Here is a 13,915-nt window from a genome sequence, read left to right on the forward strand (position 1 = left end):
TGCAAAAAAAAAACGAAGATGTTAATGAAAAATGGATTACCTAAAATCTGAGCTACAAAGCAATGACTTACTGGACGTCATTGATTCGAGTTCAGAAGTTTCTAACAATCATTCAGAGTCGAGGTTATTGCTCAACGAAATGGACTTGTTAGAGACATTATAATCAACCGTTTAGATAAAAATTATCACAAGAAAATTTTAAATAAGAAAGACCCAAAAGAAAATTTAAAGAAGTTAAGGGTGTTCAAGAAAGGGAAAACCCACGTCACTCACACTTCGGTTAGAGCTAGACTATACCAAATTAAAATGGCTAAAGATGAGAGAGTTATTGACTTCTGTGAAAGATTTGATTCAATCGTAAGGGAGTATGAAGCAAGTGAGGAAGCAGTACCCCTTACAGAACAAGAGAAAAGGTCGTCTTTCTATCAGGCAGTTTTCGCAATAATGCCGGAACTCCGAAACGGAGACTTAATTCGCTTAAAGAAATAAACATGGATGAAATAAAATCATTCATTATACAGTTAGAGACAGAAAAAGGAAGTGAAGTGAAAGAGGAATCCAAGGTCCGACAGATTTCGAGTGGTCGCTACCAATCCGACAAAAGGTGCCATCGATGCAATGAACCAGAGAACATTGGTCAACTGATTGTCCATTGCAAGGAACTGGTAAATGGTTTTGCTATTTTTGTCAAGCCGTTCGCACCCATAAAGAACAGACTGTAATTTTAATAAAGCGGTAAAGAAAGGATATTTTAGAGGAAAGAATCGCAAACAAGATAATAAGAGCAGTTATGACAATCGTCAGAAAAATTATGTAAGAGCTGATGATGGTGGCAAGATTGTGAAGCAGAACTTTAGAGGCAAAGGCAGAGGTAGAGTCAACAGGGTGTTCAACAAGGCACAAGACTCCAAAACCAATGGAGGTAAGCATGACTTAAAATTAGATGAAATTGTGAAGTTTATTGCTGACTCTGGTGCTACTGATCACATTATTAACACGAGTTTGATTTTGAGTAACTTTAGATGTTGTAAAGATGACTCAATTAAAACAGCAAACAAAAGTCAGTTAGCAGACATTAGAATAAATGGTAGAGGAAATCTTATTTTTTATTCAAACTCATCTAAAAAGAATATCATCTAGTTAATTGATGTGATTCCAGATGTCTCTGAAAATCTTTTATCCCTAAAACGTTTTGCTGATGCAGGTTTTAGTATTTACTTTTAGGGCCTAATTCTAATTCGATTTTGCGTTAACGCAAACAGTGGTTGTCATTCAGCCGCATTTTACCCAAATTTTGGAGTTAAATATTGCTTAATTAGTTGGCACTACAAGAATGAGTTGATGCAAGTCGTTTCGTCAACTATTTGTCTACCCCCTGTTTCAAAAAATATCGACGCTCGACAATGCTTTAGCGCACTGTGCTTCATTTTATTTTGCATTTGACTGTGCGGCAACTTTGCCGCTGCGTAACCGATTTGCGGGATTGAATTAAAATTGACCCCTTAGTTATTTGTAGACCTACGAATAATTTTGCCCCATTTGAATTTGGATTTTTTTGCAGAATCATTATCTACAGCGGTGTCTGATATTAGGGTTAAAATCTTTGCACTTTATACGGGTACACCCTGTATTTGAATCCATAAACTTAAACATGTCCCACACGTAGGTTTATTTTATGATTTCTCAATTTAATTAGGTATTTAACGAAATCACCCAAAATTATCCAAAATTTCGTTACTAAATTGTTTGTTTCACCACATTATTGTCCAACTTACTTTAACCAGTTGAAGGAAATGTTTTTTACATAATTCCAGAATCAGAAAATTACATTAACATCTTTAACTGCGTAGTCATTAGGGTCACAGTTCTGATTTTACCCACAAAGCAATGTCAGCACTTTGGAGGCAATTTTGTTTCATTTTCGCAGTAAAATTAAGTCTGCAATGCCACGATTTCGGTTTGTCTTCACTTAATATCCTCTCTTCATTTCCACCTAAAGACATTGACGGTGTTGTTCAAATCCCACCTTTAAGCGAAATTATCATAGATTTAAAAGATAATACGAAGTTGTGCAATCGGATGTTCAATGTTTCTGAGTACTTTATCACTCTTCAGATCACTGGTGCAAAAATAAACGAAATAGAAACCCGATTTTTGGAAAATACAGAATTTGATTATTTAGTTATCAGAAACTGTAACATAGAAAAAGTTAAAACCAACACATTCAGAAGATTGGGTGTTCATTTTTTAGATCTTGGAAACAACAGCATTGAGGTTATTGAAGATGAAGCTTTCACCAACATGCTCAACTTAACCGAGTTGTATTTAGATATGAACAAGTTGACTAAATTTAACTCTGCTGGATTTAAAAACCTGGCAAGTTTATCGTTTTTGGCAGTTACCTCGAATCAAATTAGTTGTCTTAAAGCACACTCTTTTAATTTCACATCAGCGTCTGTATTGAGCGTTGATTTCACTTTCAATAAAATTGAATATCTAGATAACAATGTATTCTCAGGATTAGAAGGAATGATGTTACATGTCACTTTTAATAAAAACAAGATAACGATTTTACCTCCTGGAATATTCGAAGGGTTTAATTTTAGTTTAGTGGAGCTAATGGACAATCCGATTGAAATAATCTCAGATGACTTTTTTGAGCAAAAAGTGTTTATAGGCAAGTTGAGTGTGAGCTTGAGTTATCTTAATATTTATAGAAGAGAAAGGGTAATCGCATGGGTGGGGGAGAATAATATTGAGTTATTTTCATATAGTGACAATGGGAATGAAAGTTTTGTTTTAAAAGTGTACATGCTTATAATTCATTTACTGTTGGTTTATTATTATTAAAGTTGGGGGGCTATGATTGCAAGTAGACAGTCGATCTCGAAGACGTTGGTGTTGTAAACTGAACTTATTCAGCGTTTTATTTTGTAAAAGTGAATTAAAATTGCTTAATAAAATGTCTCAAACTAATAAACTATTATAATTTGTTCTCTTGAAATTATTGAAATAAATTAAAACCCGGTTCATCTACCATTTGTAATAGTACTTAAGGTACCAAGGGTTATGTTATGACATAACTAATGCCCCAGGACGAGAACGTAAAACCCGAGGGCCTGAGGATTATTCTCGAAACGCCCGTGGTGCTTTCAACGTTTTATGTCATCCTTGTTTGCAAAAGAAAGTTAAATTTTAGGGATTATCAGAAATTATGACTATAGAAACGTCTGCAAGTTTCTATGGAAAAGATTCTTAATGCCCTTGGCGATTATTTATAAAATAACGCCCTCAAATCAAGGCTGTTATAACAGAATAACAATCAAGGATAACATAAACCAATAAATGTGTTTTATTGGATCAATTCTTGGGTTGAAAAATTATCAAAAATACAATTTATTCCCAAACTCCAAATTTCGTCAAAAAATGCTGACGCGCGTTTCGATAGCAATGCTACGATCATCAGAGCGATGATTAAATTGAATAGAGGAGAAACTGAAACTGAATAGAATAAGAACTCAAATTTTTTAATTTTGTCAATAAAGATAGTTTTTGCACATCCACATGTGGCAAATTGTGTGTGTCGACTTTTTGAAAACCCAGATTCATTTTCTACAAAGTGTTCTAGAACGCTCCTACTTTCTTTTAATGGGAAATTCTTTATGAAAATCTGAGTTGATTGTCGTATCGCATAATGTTCAGGCCCTTACAGTTTTTGAGTTACAAGCACTTTAAGTTGGCCAATCACAGTTCATACATAAATCGCTAGATATCATTCTGTTGCTACGTTACCTGCGAAAAATTTTCCTAAAATTGCACGAAATGCGCTGTGAATGATCAGCTTTAAGGGGATATTTAACAAACTGTAACGGTAAATTCTGCTTCAAAATTCTGCGTAAAGGAAAAATTATATGAAACATTTTAAACATCCAAACGTTAAATGCAGCATCTCCCTTCAACCCTCATTATTTGTAGACGGCACTCTTTTAGTGAGTTACCCATGGTCAGTCCGCTTACTACGGTAATAAAACCATAAATAAAAACTACTTCTTAAAATCCCAGCCCGAGTGGTTTAGACTATTATTACCATCATCTTGCGGTCAGGACAATAGCTAATAGTTTTGACTGCACTGATGGCCAAATTATTATTGCCCATGGCCAGTAAATCTTAAATACTTTGATAGTAGAGTCCGATATTTTACAAATTACACCCGTGAAACTTAATAATTACAATATCTCATTATTATTATTTAATGTTTATCTTCATAAATAAATTAAATTTTTCCCGAAAAGGTGGGATTTGTGTAATTGCAAAAATTGAAGAATTAATGGATGCACTGGGATCTTCGAATTTTGTCCAAGATTTTTGTGAATGTAACAAAAAATAGTGAACATAATTATAAATAATTAAATTATATATGTATAATAATTATATTCTGTTGCTTTAGTGATTGATCTATTTTTTAAAACCTTTAAATTACGAAAATTTTTTCAGACTTTTTACCACCCCAGTCATAATTTTGACAACAAGACGTTATATTACTGTCTGGTTGTTCTCAAAATACGTATGTGTGAATTTTGAAAAGTTTACGCATGTGGAATGCTAAAAATTATTTCGCTTTCAGCCAAGTTTTCGTATTTAATTAATCAAAAAGTCATTAAATATTCACTTTACAAAAATTGTATATAGCATTTAACATAATGCACGTTGAACAGATTTATATGCAAAAAACAGAAACCAATTTACTCAAATAGTTTTCGAGTAATCGTGTTTGGAAAAATACATTGAATTTGCCTTATATTGAAATTTGTTCGAGATCTCCTTAAAAATAAAGATAAAAGCAAATATTTTTCACCTAAACTATTCTAAAACAATTTAAAATCCTAATTCATCAGATATAAAGTTCAAAATTTTGAAATGATTATCCTCAAAGCTACGTTCAGTTTGAATATATAAAAGAGAAAAATTTTGTTTCAAGCAAATTTAAGATTTTGTGTGTTTATGGAAAAGCTTCAGTTGTAAACTATCCCTTCAGCTACAAAATTGATTTATGGTACCCGCATTTCTACCTACCAGACCTCTCTGGTACAGAGAAAAGAGATGCTACTGCTAAACAAGGATAACATGTTTCGAATATGAAATTTTCCAAACACGATTTCTCAAAAACTATTAACTTTAAAAAAAATCTGTTTAGTCGACATTATGTAAAATTAGTCTATGCATGTGGAATGCTAAAAATTATTTTGCTTTCAGCCAAGTTTACGTATTTAATTAATCAAAAAGTCATTAAAGAATCATTTTACAAAAATTATATATAGCATTCAACATAGTGCACGTTGAACAGATTTATATGCAAAAAACAGAAAGCAATTTACTCAAATAGTTTTCGAGTAATCGTGTTTGGAAAAATACATTGAATTTGCCCTATACTGAAATTTGTTTGATATCCCCTTAAATGCTTGTAACTTGAATATTATAAATGTCTGAACATTGTGCGGTACGGCAATCATATCAGATTTTGATGGAGAATTTCCCATTAAGAAAAAGTGCGAGCGTTCTGGGACACCTGTATAAATTCTTTTGTAAAAACAACCACAAGAAAAACATAACAAGAAAAACCAATGTTGTTTAAATAGAATTGTGAAATTAAAATTAAATTATTTTTATTATTTTTAAAATTTCTTGGACTACAGCGTTGTTATAACAAATTCTACAAGTTTTGGTAAACATTTATATAGATTACATTATCTGCATTCTCCCTATAAGAAAAATGTTTGAGATAATGAGAATAATAAAGTTTATTTCGTCACAGAATTATAAAGTGCTAACGCAATAAAGTTTACCGTTAAATAGGTTTGAAGGTGCAACACACTTTTTATTGAATCGTTGCGTCAAATTCGAACTAGATTATAAGAATTTCATCCACTAAATTTCAAAAATATCCAGATGAAACATAACTATTAATGCTAAACAGCAACAAAATTATATTAATTGGAATTATTAAAATTAAAAGCACAATTGTTAGAAAATAGTCCAGAAAATTTAATAATGTCACATCCACTTTCAGAATTTCTATCATTACTACCTTTTCATTTCCTGAGTATTTTCAATGTTAGTTTTAATAAACTAATTTTCATATTTCACCAATTCCTGAAAATATTGTTTCTCTGACACGACGATTTCAACTGAATTGATCCTATTATCTTCAAACCTTTTCATAATAACTGTTATAATGTGATAATAAATTGTTCTCGTAATTCATGACATTAAGAACAAATAATAGTCAAGGGAACCATCAAAATATTAAAAATATACCGTCAACAACAAAAATAAAATAACAAAAACAAGACGAACATTATCAGCAATACGACCACTTTTAGAAGCTTCCAATCGAATTTTATTCTTCTCCGACCATTCCTTTAACTTCTTTCTGGTCTGAAAGTCAAGTTTACCAACATACAAGTTAAAAGTTTGAATTTGAACATGTTTCTCGAAAAATTCCTCAGAGATTTCTTCGATGGGATTGAAGTTCAACTCCACAACAGAGAATTTCAAACCTTCGAAAAGTCTAGCCGGTAAAGTTCTTATCTTGTTATAAGCAAGACTGATATATATACTCTTCGCTTTTAATCCTCGAAACAAATCTCCATCTAAATACACGATGTTGTTGGAAGAAAATTCGAAATGCACATAGTTAAAATTTGTAAATTCGAATGAATGGGCCTCGAGGCGAGAAATGTTGTTTCTTTCGAGCCCCAAAAATCTTAGATTCGGTAAGTGTTCAAAACTAGAAGGGTTGAATCTTGTCAATAAGTTGTTGTGTAGTTGCAAAGAGATTAAATTGGACACGTTTGTAAAAGCTCTGTCTTCAATAACTTCGATTTGGTTGAAAGGAAGGAACAAATACTTAACAAACATATTCGTAAACGTGTTCGTTTTGATTGACTTTATCCTTCCTTCTTGGATGAGCAAGCAATCAAAATTGACAATTTCCAGAAACTTCGTTTCAATATCAAAAATATTAGGCCCAGTTATCTCAAGTTGTCGAAGATCTCCGGAAGTATTGAACATGCGGTCACACAATTTTGTGTTATTTTCTAAGTGAATCCTCACAATCAGATTCGGTGAGGACGGAATTTGAACCACAAAATCTTGAAATGTACAATCTGAATTACACGTGGAAAAGTTATAATCGATTGGGGAAACATCGTAGTCGTGGCATTGTAAACTCAACTTTAAATAGAGAAAAAGTTTCGTCCAAAACAGAAACATGATCAAATCGAAAGTCGACATGACTCTAAAGTGGCAAAGAAATAACGTTAGAAGTTGTTGTTGTTGTCGACGCAATAACTAGTTTTTGTTATATGAAGTTGTGCAGTTAATGAGTGTTTCCATCAAATTACATTTTCCCTGGTCTCAGAGTTGACAAGTAATAAAACAGTTCCACAATAAAATTGGGTTAGAGCTCAAATTGTAAAAATCTATATCCCGGTCCTTTTGCAGCTCCCAACGCAGTCTTATTGAGACATTAATGTTATTAACATTCAAACTTCATTAAGAATTATCACTTTCGTTTTGTGTCACAAAATACAACGCTGTCGTCATCTAAGCATCAACTTCATAAATGAATTTTTTCTCCGTATTTTGTGTCCAGTCATGTCCCTCGGCAAGATTCGAACCAAAAAACTCGGATCGAAAACTGGAGTGATTTCCACAGGGCTACTTTAGGTTGACAATTGGAAAAGTATTAAACAGTAATGTGTAAAATTGCCAATTTTCAAAAATATTTCTCTCGAAAATAAAAGCTCCACCACTAAAAAACCACGACACGTGTCTAATAAAATTCACAGCAGATTGCCAAAAAAAAATATCGCGTGATTTTGAGTTTTCCATATCAGGCTTTTCCCTTGTTAGACAGACTTTTGAATTAAAAAGAGTACGCTTAGTATGTTTTATTTTAAAATAATTTACAAGCCGGAATTATTGTTCTTAAAAACTATTTTTATGGTAATAAACAAAATCTCTACGATGTCTGACAACACAATGTTTATCAGCATTTGGTTCCAACTATTTGTCTTGTTGCAATCAGCACAATATTGCAACAGAGTGTTAACAATAGTCTTGCAGTTTTTTTCAACAGCTTTATGAAGAGCAGTAGTTCTATGGCGATCCATTTCATTGATAAGCTTTGAGCAAACATTTCACAGTTTTCTCATGGTTCCACCTCACAGAGACATGCAAACACGTCTCATTCTTTGAATTCTTACTTTTAACGTGCGTCTCCTTGGAAATCAACCATTTGATGACATCGCTGTGTTCACCTCTTGCTGCACCATGTAGCAACGTTTCACGAGTTTTATCCAAAGTAACACCACCGTTGGCTTGTTCTTTGACAATTTTCAAGTGTCGGTTGTGGACTGCTTGATGGAGTGGTGTTGAATCGAATTTATCCACAATCATACTAGCTCTTTTTTTTTCATAGTTCTTTAACAATGTTGACATGTCCACTCCGACAAGCTAAGTGAAGAAAAGTGCTACTTTTGTTGTCAACAGCAACTGCATTGGCATTGTTGTGGAGGAGGTACTGAACCAATTTGAGGTGACCCTCGTAAGCTGTGATGTGAAGAACGGTTTAATTTTTTTCGTTAGTTATTTTAATATCTTCTCCTCGTGTTAGAAGTTGAGTGACTATTTTTAAGGCCCGATTGCAGAAACGCGGATTAAATTTTTAGTTCAAGACTAAAGCTTTAATCTACGATTATACGACAAATTCGATTGCAGAATAATATTTTTTGTTTAGGGTTAAATCTAGTCCGTGATTATAATTTAGTTGTATAAATGCTATAACAAGGACTAAACGAAATATGGATTGCGACTTAATTTTGGATTAAACAATATAGTCTGAGATAAACATAATCCCACAGGTTTGATGGATTATAGGAGGAGCTAAATTGACAGTTCTAAGGACAATTTTTTAGGTTATGTGGTTTTGCGACTTGTGCATGTTAAAATCATGGCAAAACAATCTTAATTAATGAAAAAGGTGACAGGCACTTTCTTATTGTAGCTCTGGATGTTCAACTATTTTTGGATGTGCGTGTATTATGCGTTTTTTTTTTTTAGGAATCAGACATTGGTGCGCTACAAGATCTTCTGAGCTGACTTCTGACTTCTTCAGTGACCAAGAGGTTGTTCTTTTCGATTTTAAATCAATTTAAGCGTTTAGGAGTTGTTCAAAAATCGAAATTTATTAACTTCGTTATTTATTAACCGATTTCGTTAAATAATAAATACATACAGGGTGTTTGGGGTTTTCGCTGCCAAACTTTAACTCTCTATTTTGGGTATCTTAGCAATCATAAGAAATCCCATGCAATACCTCTGGCCATTGTCGGTTCAGCGATCGTGATTGGCTCCCGCATTTTTGTCTTAACTTGATTATCTTTTACCCTAAAAATTTTTTGTTTCTGATGGAGCAAAACAGACTTCAAATTTGGAATCAGGAAGCCATTGTTGACTGGTGCTATAATAATGTAAGCAATACAAAAATAAAAATTTTATAAATTTTATTAAAAATTGTTTATTTATCTGAAGAGCACTCAAAATGAAAGCAGTAGAAATTAGGCTGAAAAATCAAATTGAATAAGTAATTTCTGTTTTTCCAATTTTATGTCCACTTACATTTCCATTTTGACTGGCTATTCCAATAATGCGAACGAAAACGACAGGTCTCTCCGAAAATGTGAGATGTTGCCACGAAGAACAGAAGCCATAAGTCTTATCAACGGCAATTTGAAAGTGGGTTTTGTTTAAAGACGTTTCGATCCGATATTTGTATTTTCGATCTAACAGTAACTTGACCGAAGAAATTAAGTATGGCTGGGCTAAAAAGTGTACTTTAGATGAATTTGCAATCAGAGGTGGATTTCGTGACGTCTTTATATCAAGTTTTTGTTTAAAACAATGAAAATTTACAATATAGAGAAAATCTATATCAGAGCTCATTATTTTCGGTCCATTCATTAAAAGCTTAAGTTGGCAGCAGCGTTTGACCTTCACGGAACTGTGGCATGCGTAGAAGCTAATCGTCTTGCGCAAGATTGCCAAAACTTGTTAAATCTTCAGAAATCATTTTTTTTGCTACAAATTTTTACTCATTTAATCATTGACAATGTATTAACCTCACAAATCGCTACATTGAATTTTCCCTAAATTTTCTACCTAAAGAATTGAAAGGCTGATTTACACCTAAGAATTATCGAAAATTTACACAGGAGACAACTTCTACAATTTTCACTGTTTTCACTGTCTTAAATTTTATTGATACATATTAAAATGGCTAAAAATTGTAGGGTTCTAAGAAAAATGACACAAAATTCGGGGTCGTCTTCAAATAAAAATATGTAAACTTGTGCTTTTTTTGCGCAATTTGTAGTTGTGCACTTTGTACAAAATTTGCATTCTCCCAAGAATACGTTTTTGAGTAGAAGGATTTGTTGAAACTCTGATAGCTGTTTTGTTGTGGATACAAAATTGGCAACGAAAGCTATAAAAGTGTATTTTGGGTTGCGATTCAAGTTCGGTAGGGCTCATTATCACTCGTGGACCATATCGTTAAAAAATTATTCCCAAAAAATCATGATTACAGGGTGTTGCATTTTTTGGTCACACATTTATTCTTATACAGGATTCGGCCACACTTGTGTTCACCACCAAAATTTTCCTTAATTATGAATAAAAACAATTATTAAAATTTGCATAGGCTGATGGTTGGCTCTAGAAGCTGACGCAAAAATTTATTTTTTATCACAGATAGATTTGGCATCGCAACGCCTTGAAAATGAAATTTATAGCAAATTGTGAAGGTTTGTGAAATCAAGCGCTAATTTAATTGTTTTTCAATATAAATGTTGAAAATATCTCAGTTTTCATTTTAGATTTAATGCAAATTGTATTCAAAATTTGAGGAAAAAATGCTGTTTTATCAAGTTAATTTCCAATTTCATTACTTAAAAAGAACTACGTTTACACCCATCTGTCAACATCTTGTTGTCACAATTGTCATCTATTCTTTGGTTCGGTTTAGATTGTAACAAAAGTGAAATTGTCGCTTCATCGATGTTAATGAACGATCTCGTGTCCAAAACAAGGACATGCCCGATATAATCAAAATTGACCTTCATACGAGTAAATGAAGTGATTTGTGAAAATTTGGTGTAAACGTAGATAGTCACTGCGTCGCGCGTCGTCATAATTTTGAAAACTAACTTGATGAAACAGCGTTTTTTGCAATTCTTAAACACACTTTGCAATAGATCATAGTTATGTTGAAAAAAATTAAATTTGCGAGTATTTATTTCCGCAAAAATTAAAAAATGGCAAAAAATTATAGTTTTTAAACGCACGCAAATTTTTAAAATTTTATCTTTAAAATCAAAGTCAATTTTGGAGGTGAACCCAAGTGTTGTCGCATTTTGTACAAGCTCTAGAAAATGTAAAGAAATGTACAGAAAAATCTAGAAAAAACAAAGAGATAATGCCGAATAATAATGTAAAAAAAATTGAATCATTAAAAAAACCTTTTCTTCCAAAGTTTTTACAAGCTGCTAGACGTCAATCGACCTCAACCTGCCTCTGTTCACAACAAAAAAAAACCTACCTAATTGTACGACTATACAACCTTCTCCAATTCTGTGCCAACTAAAACCAATTTCTGGATTCCCGTTCAAAATGTCATTGGCACAAATCCTACAAGCTCATTAAAAATAATTTTTCACAGAAGCACTCACCCCTCAATGCCCATAGCTCCATTCTGCAGTGTGGCTACGTTGATCTTAGGTCGAATGATTCCATTGATGACCATGGGTATATCATTAATGAAGAACGCTTCAAAAGAAAGTACCACGATAGCCTGCAGATAAATGAACTAGTCTGAGAAAGACACCGAAGTCTTACCTTTCCTACAGAGCTCTTGGTCCCAACAATTTTGATGTATTGAGCCACTTCTGTGTCAAAATATAACCATTGCAAAGAACGACATGGGAAGAAATCGTTGTCGACAACTTTGGTCCATCGTTGACCATCAGAAGATACTTCAATATAATAAGAATAGAAACTAGAAGTTTTCTTTAAAAAATACGTAATATTTTTTTTGATTTCTTTACCGCTTGTCTTTTTCAAAAAGTCTCATTTTAATGTGATTCAGACAGTACACTTGATCAAGTTTAACAATGATACTGGCGTGTTCTTTTATAACGTGGTAAGCACAATGGCCTTGAACGACTCTTCCAGTTAACAAGTAGTCAGTCTTCATTCCAGCAAGAACTTGAGCTCCACGGTTTGACGAAGCAACGTTTTCATCCATCACTTTTTTGAAAGAGATTTCTGTGTGGCTTTTTGTGGTTTCGGATTCCACTATCTGACATCTTTTTTGTGTGTCAACAGAAAAGTTCTTGTCCGACAATTTTAACGACTTCAAGTCTTCCGCAAGATCTGTCTTCTTAGTTGTCATTGCAAGAGAACATCCTCCTAGCAACAAACCATTAGTAGAGACAATTTACCCCAACAACCCTCACCGGAAGAGTGACAAGGAGCATCTTTCAAATGAGAAAGAGCGCTTAATAATTTAGTTTCTTCGAAGAGTTTTGATGGCCAAACGGTCTTCAAAATGTCGATTTCGCTCAATGCGGTCAGTTTGATACAGTTTTTGACCAAATTGTCGTTATCCGTGTTGGCTTTACACCAACGCTGGACTAGCTTGAAAACTTCAATTGGGGACAAAGGAAAATCATCGCGTTTTACCAAAGCGACGATGGAGTCCTACAAAAATACAATCAAAATTGATAAGATTTCTTGCAATTTACTTGTGACAACGAGCAAAGAGAATCATTCTTGAGAATGTCGGCGATGTTTCGGTCCATGAAAGTAAGACAGTTTCTTTTTAGTTCTTGCTGATTATGCAGGATAGAAGTGTTTAGGGTTTGGCACACGTTCAGATTGTTTAAAAAACTCTGCATTTCGTCGCTCATGCACTTTTCTAGAGCCTTCAAGGAAAACTTGTGGGCCAGATTTAAAATATCAGTCACCGTTTCTCTATCAGATGGAACAGACACAGTTCCTGCAAACAGAATAAGATTTTCGAGGGCGAGAAACCGTTTTTACCCAAGTAAATGTACTTCAGGACCTCCTCAAAGGCACGTAAGGGAAAATCGATTCTAATTTCTTTAACGTCTGATAGGATGGCATCGAAATAATCGCACCGACTTGCAAGGATTACCTAAAGAAAAATTAATTGACGCAAAAAGATCACAATTTTGAATTTTAGTTTTTCTACTCACTTTATGGGCGCAGATTTTGGTGTCACCAAGAAGGAATTCGATGTCGGAAAATCGCTTGTTCATGACAAACTGAGGCATGTTTTTGTCTAAAGTGCCCCAAGTGGAAACTGATCTGATTTCGGTGGTCAACGCTTCTTGAGCCATTATTTCAGGATTTTAATGTGAAAAAGTGAGTGGTTTACTTGAAAAACTAAAAACGACTATTGATGAAAATGTTTGTCGTGATAACAATCGATAAGATGATAAGAAATCGTAGATAAAATTTAACGGGATTATTGATCACTGCACTGTTTTATTTTCTTTAAAGCATTTTTAAGTGAGTTTAATTTTTATAAAAGGAATGGTACAAATAAAATTGTTTGATTTCCAAAAATTGTCCTTTTTGTAAAGTTTGACCCAATTGAAAAACAAATAGATTTTAATTTTAGATTTTAATTTTAAGTCTATACTACTAAAATTAAAAAAAAGCAGATTTTACGACTATAATCTGGGTGTTGGTGAAGTTTAAACTTTTCACTGCTAATATCTACAGATGTCCCAGAACTCGCGCCCCAGAGAGGCAACAATTCTGAATAAA

At 33.3% G+C, this 13,915-nt stretch overlaps 1 protein-coding gene across 1 annotated transcript; it reads right to left on the reverse strand.

Annotated features, from left to right (window-relative positions):
* Positions 1-6,398: 6,398 nt before the first annotated feature.
* On the reverse strand, positions 6,399-13,523 carry LOC148170636 (BTB/POZ domain-containing protein 9-like). Its single transcript, XM_088042199.1, has 12 exons — positions 13,339-13,523; positions 13,163-13,277; positions 12,865-13,118; positions 12,577-12,820; positions 12,166-12,529; positions 11,957-12,116; positions 11,791-11,912; positions 11,661-11,749; positions 9,683-9,885; positions 8,269-8,485; positions 6,559-7,167; positions 6,399-6,436 (listed from the first exon to the last, which is right to left on the reverse strand). Exons 1-12 carry the CDS (start codon positions 13,480-13,482, stop codon positions 6,399-6,401), a joined length of 2,559 nt encoding a protein of 852 aa, XP_087898325.1. The 5' UTR covers positions 13,483-13,523.
* Positions 13,524-13,915: the final 392 nt, after the last annotated feature.

Source organism: Gnatocerus cornutus, chromosome 7, assembly GCF_029298725.1.
Source record: "Gnatocerus cornutus isolate USDA-ARS CGAHR chromosome 7, icGnaCorn1.1, whole genome shotgun sequence".
NCBI classification, from domain to species: Eukaryota; Metazoa; Arthropoda; class Insecta; order Coleoptera; family Tenebrionidae; genus Gnatocerus; species Gnatocerus cornutus.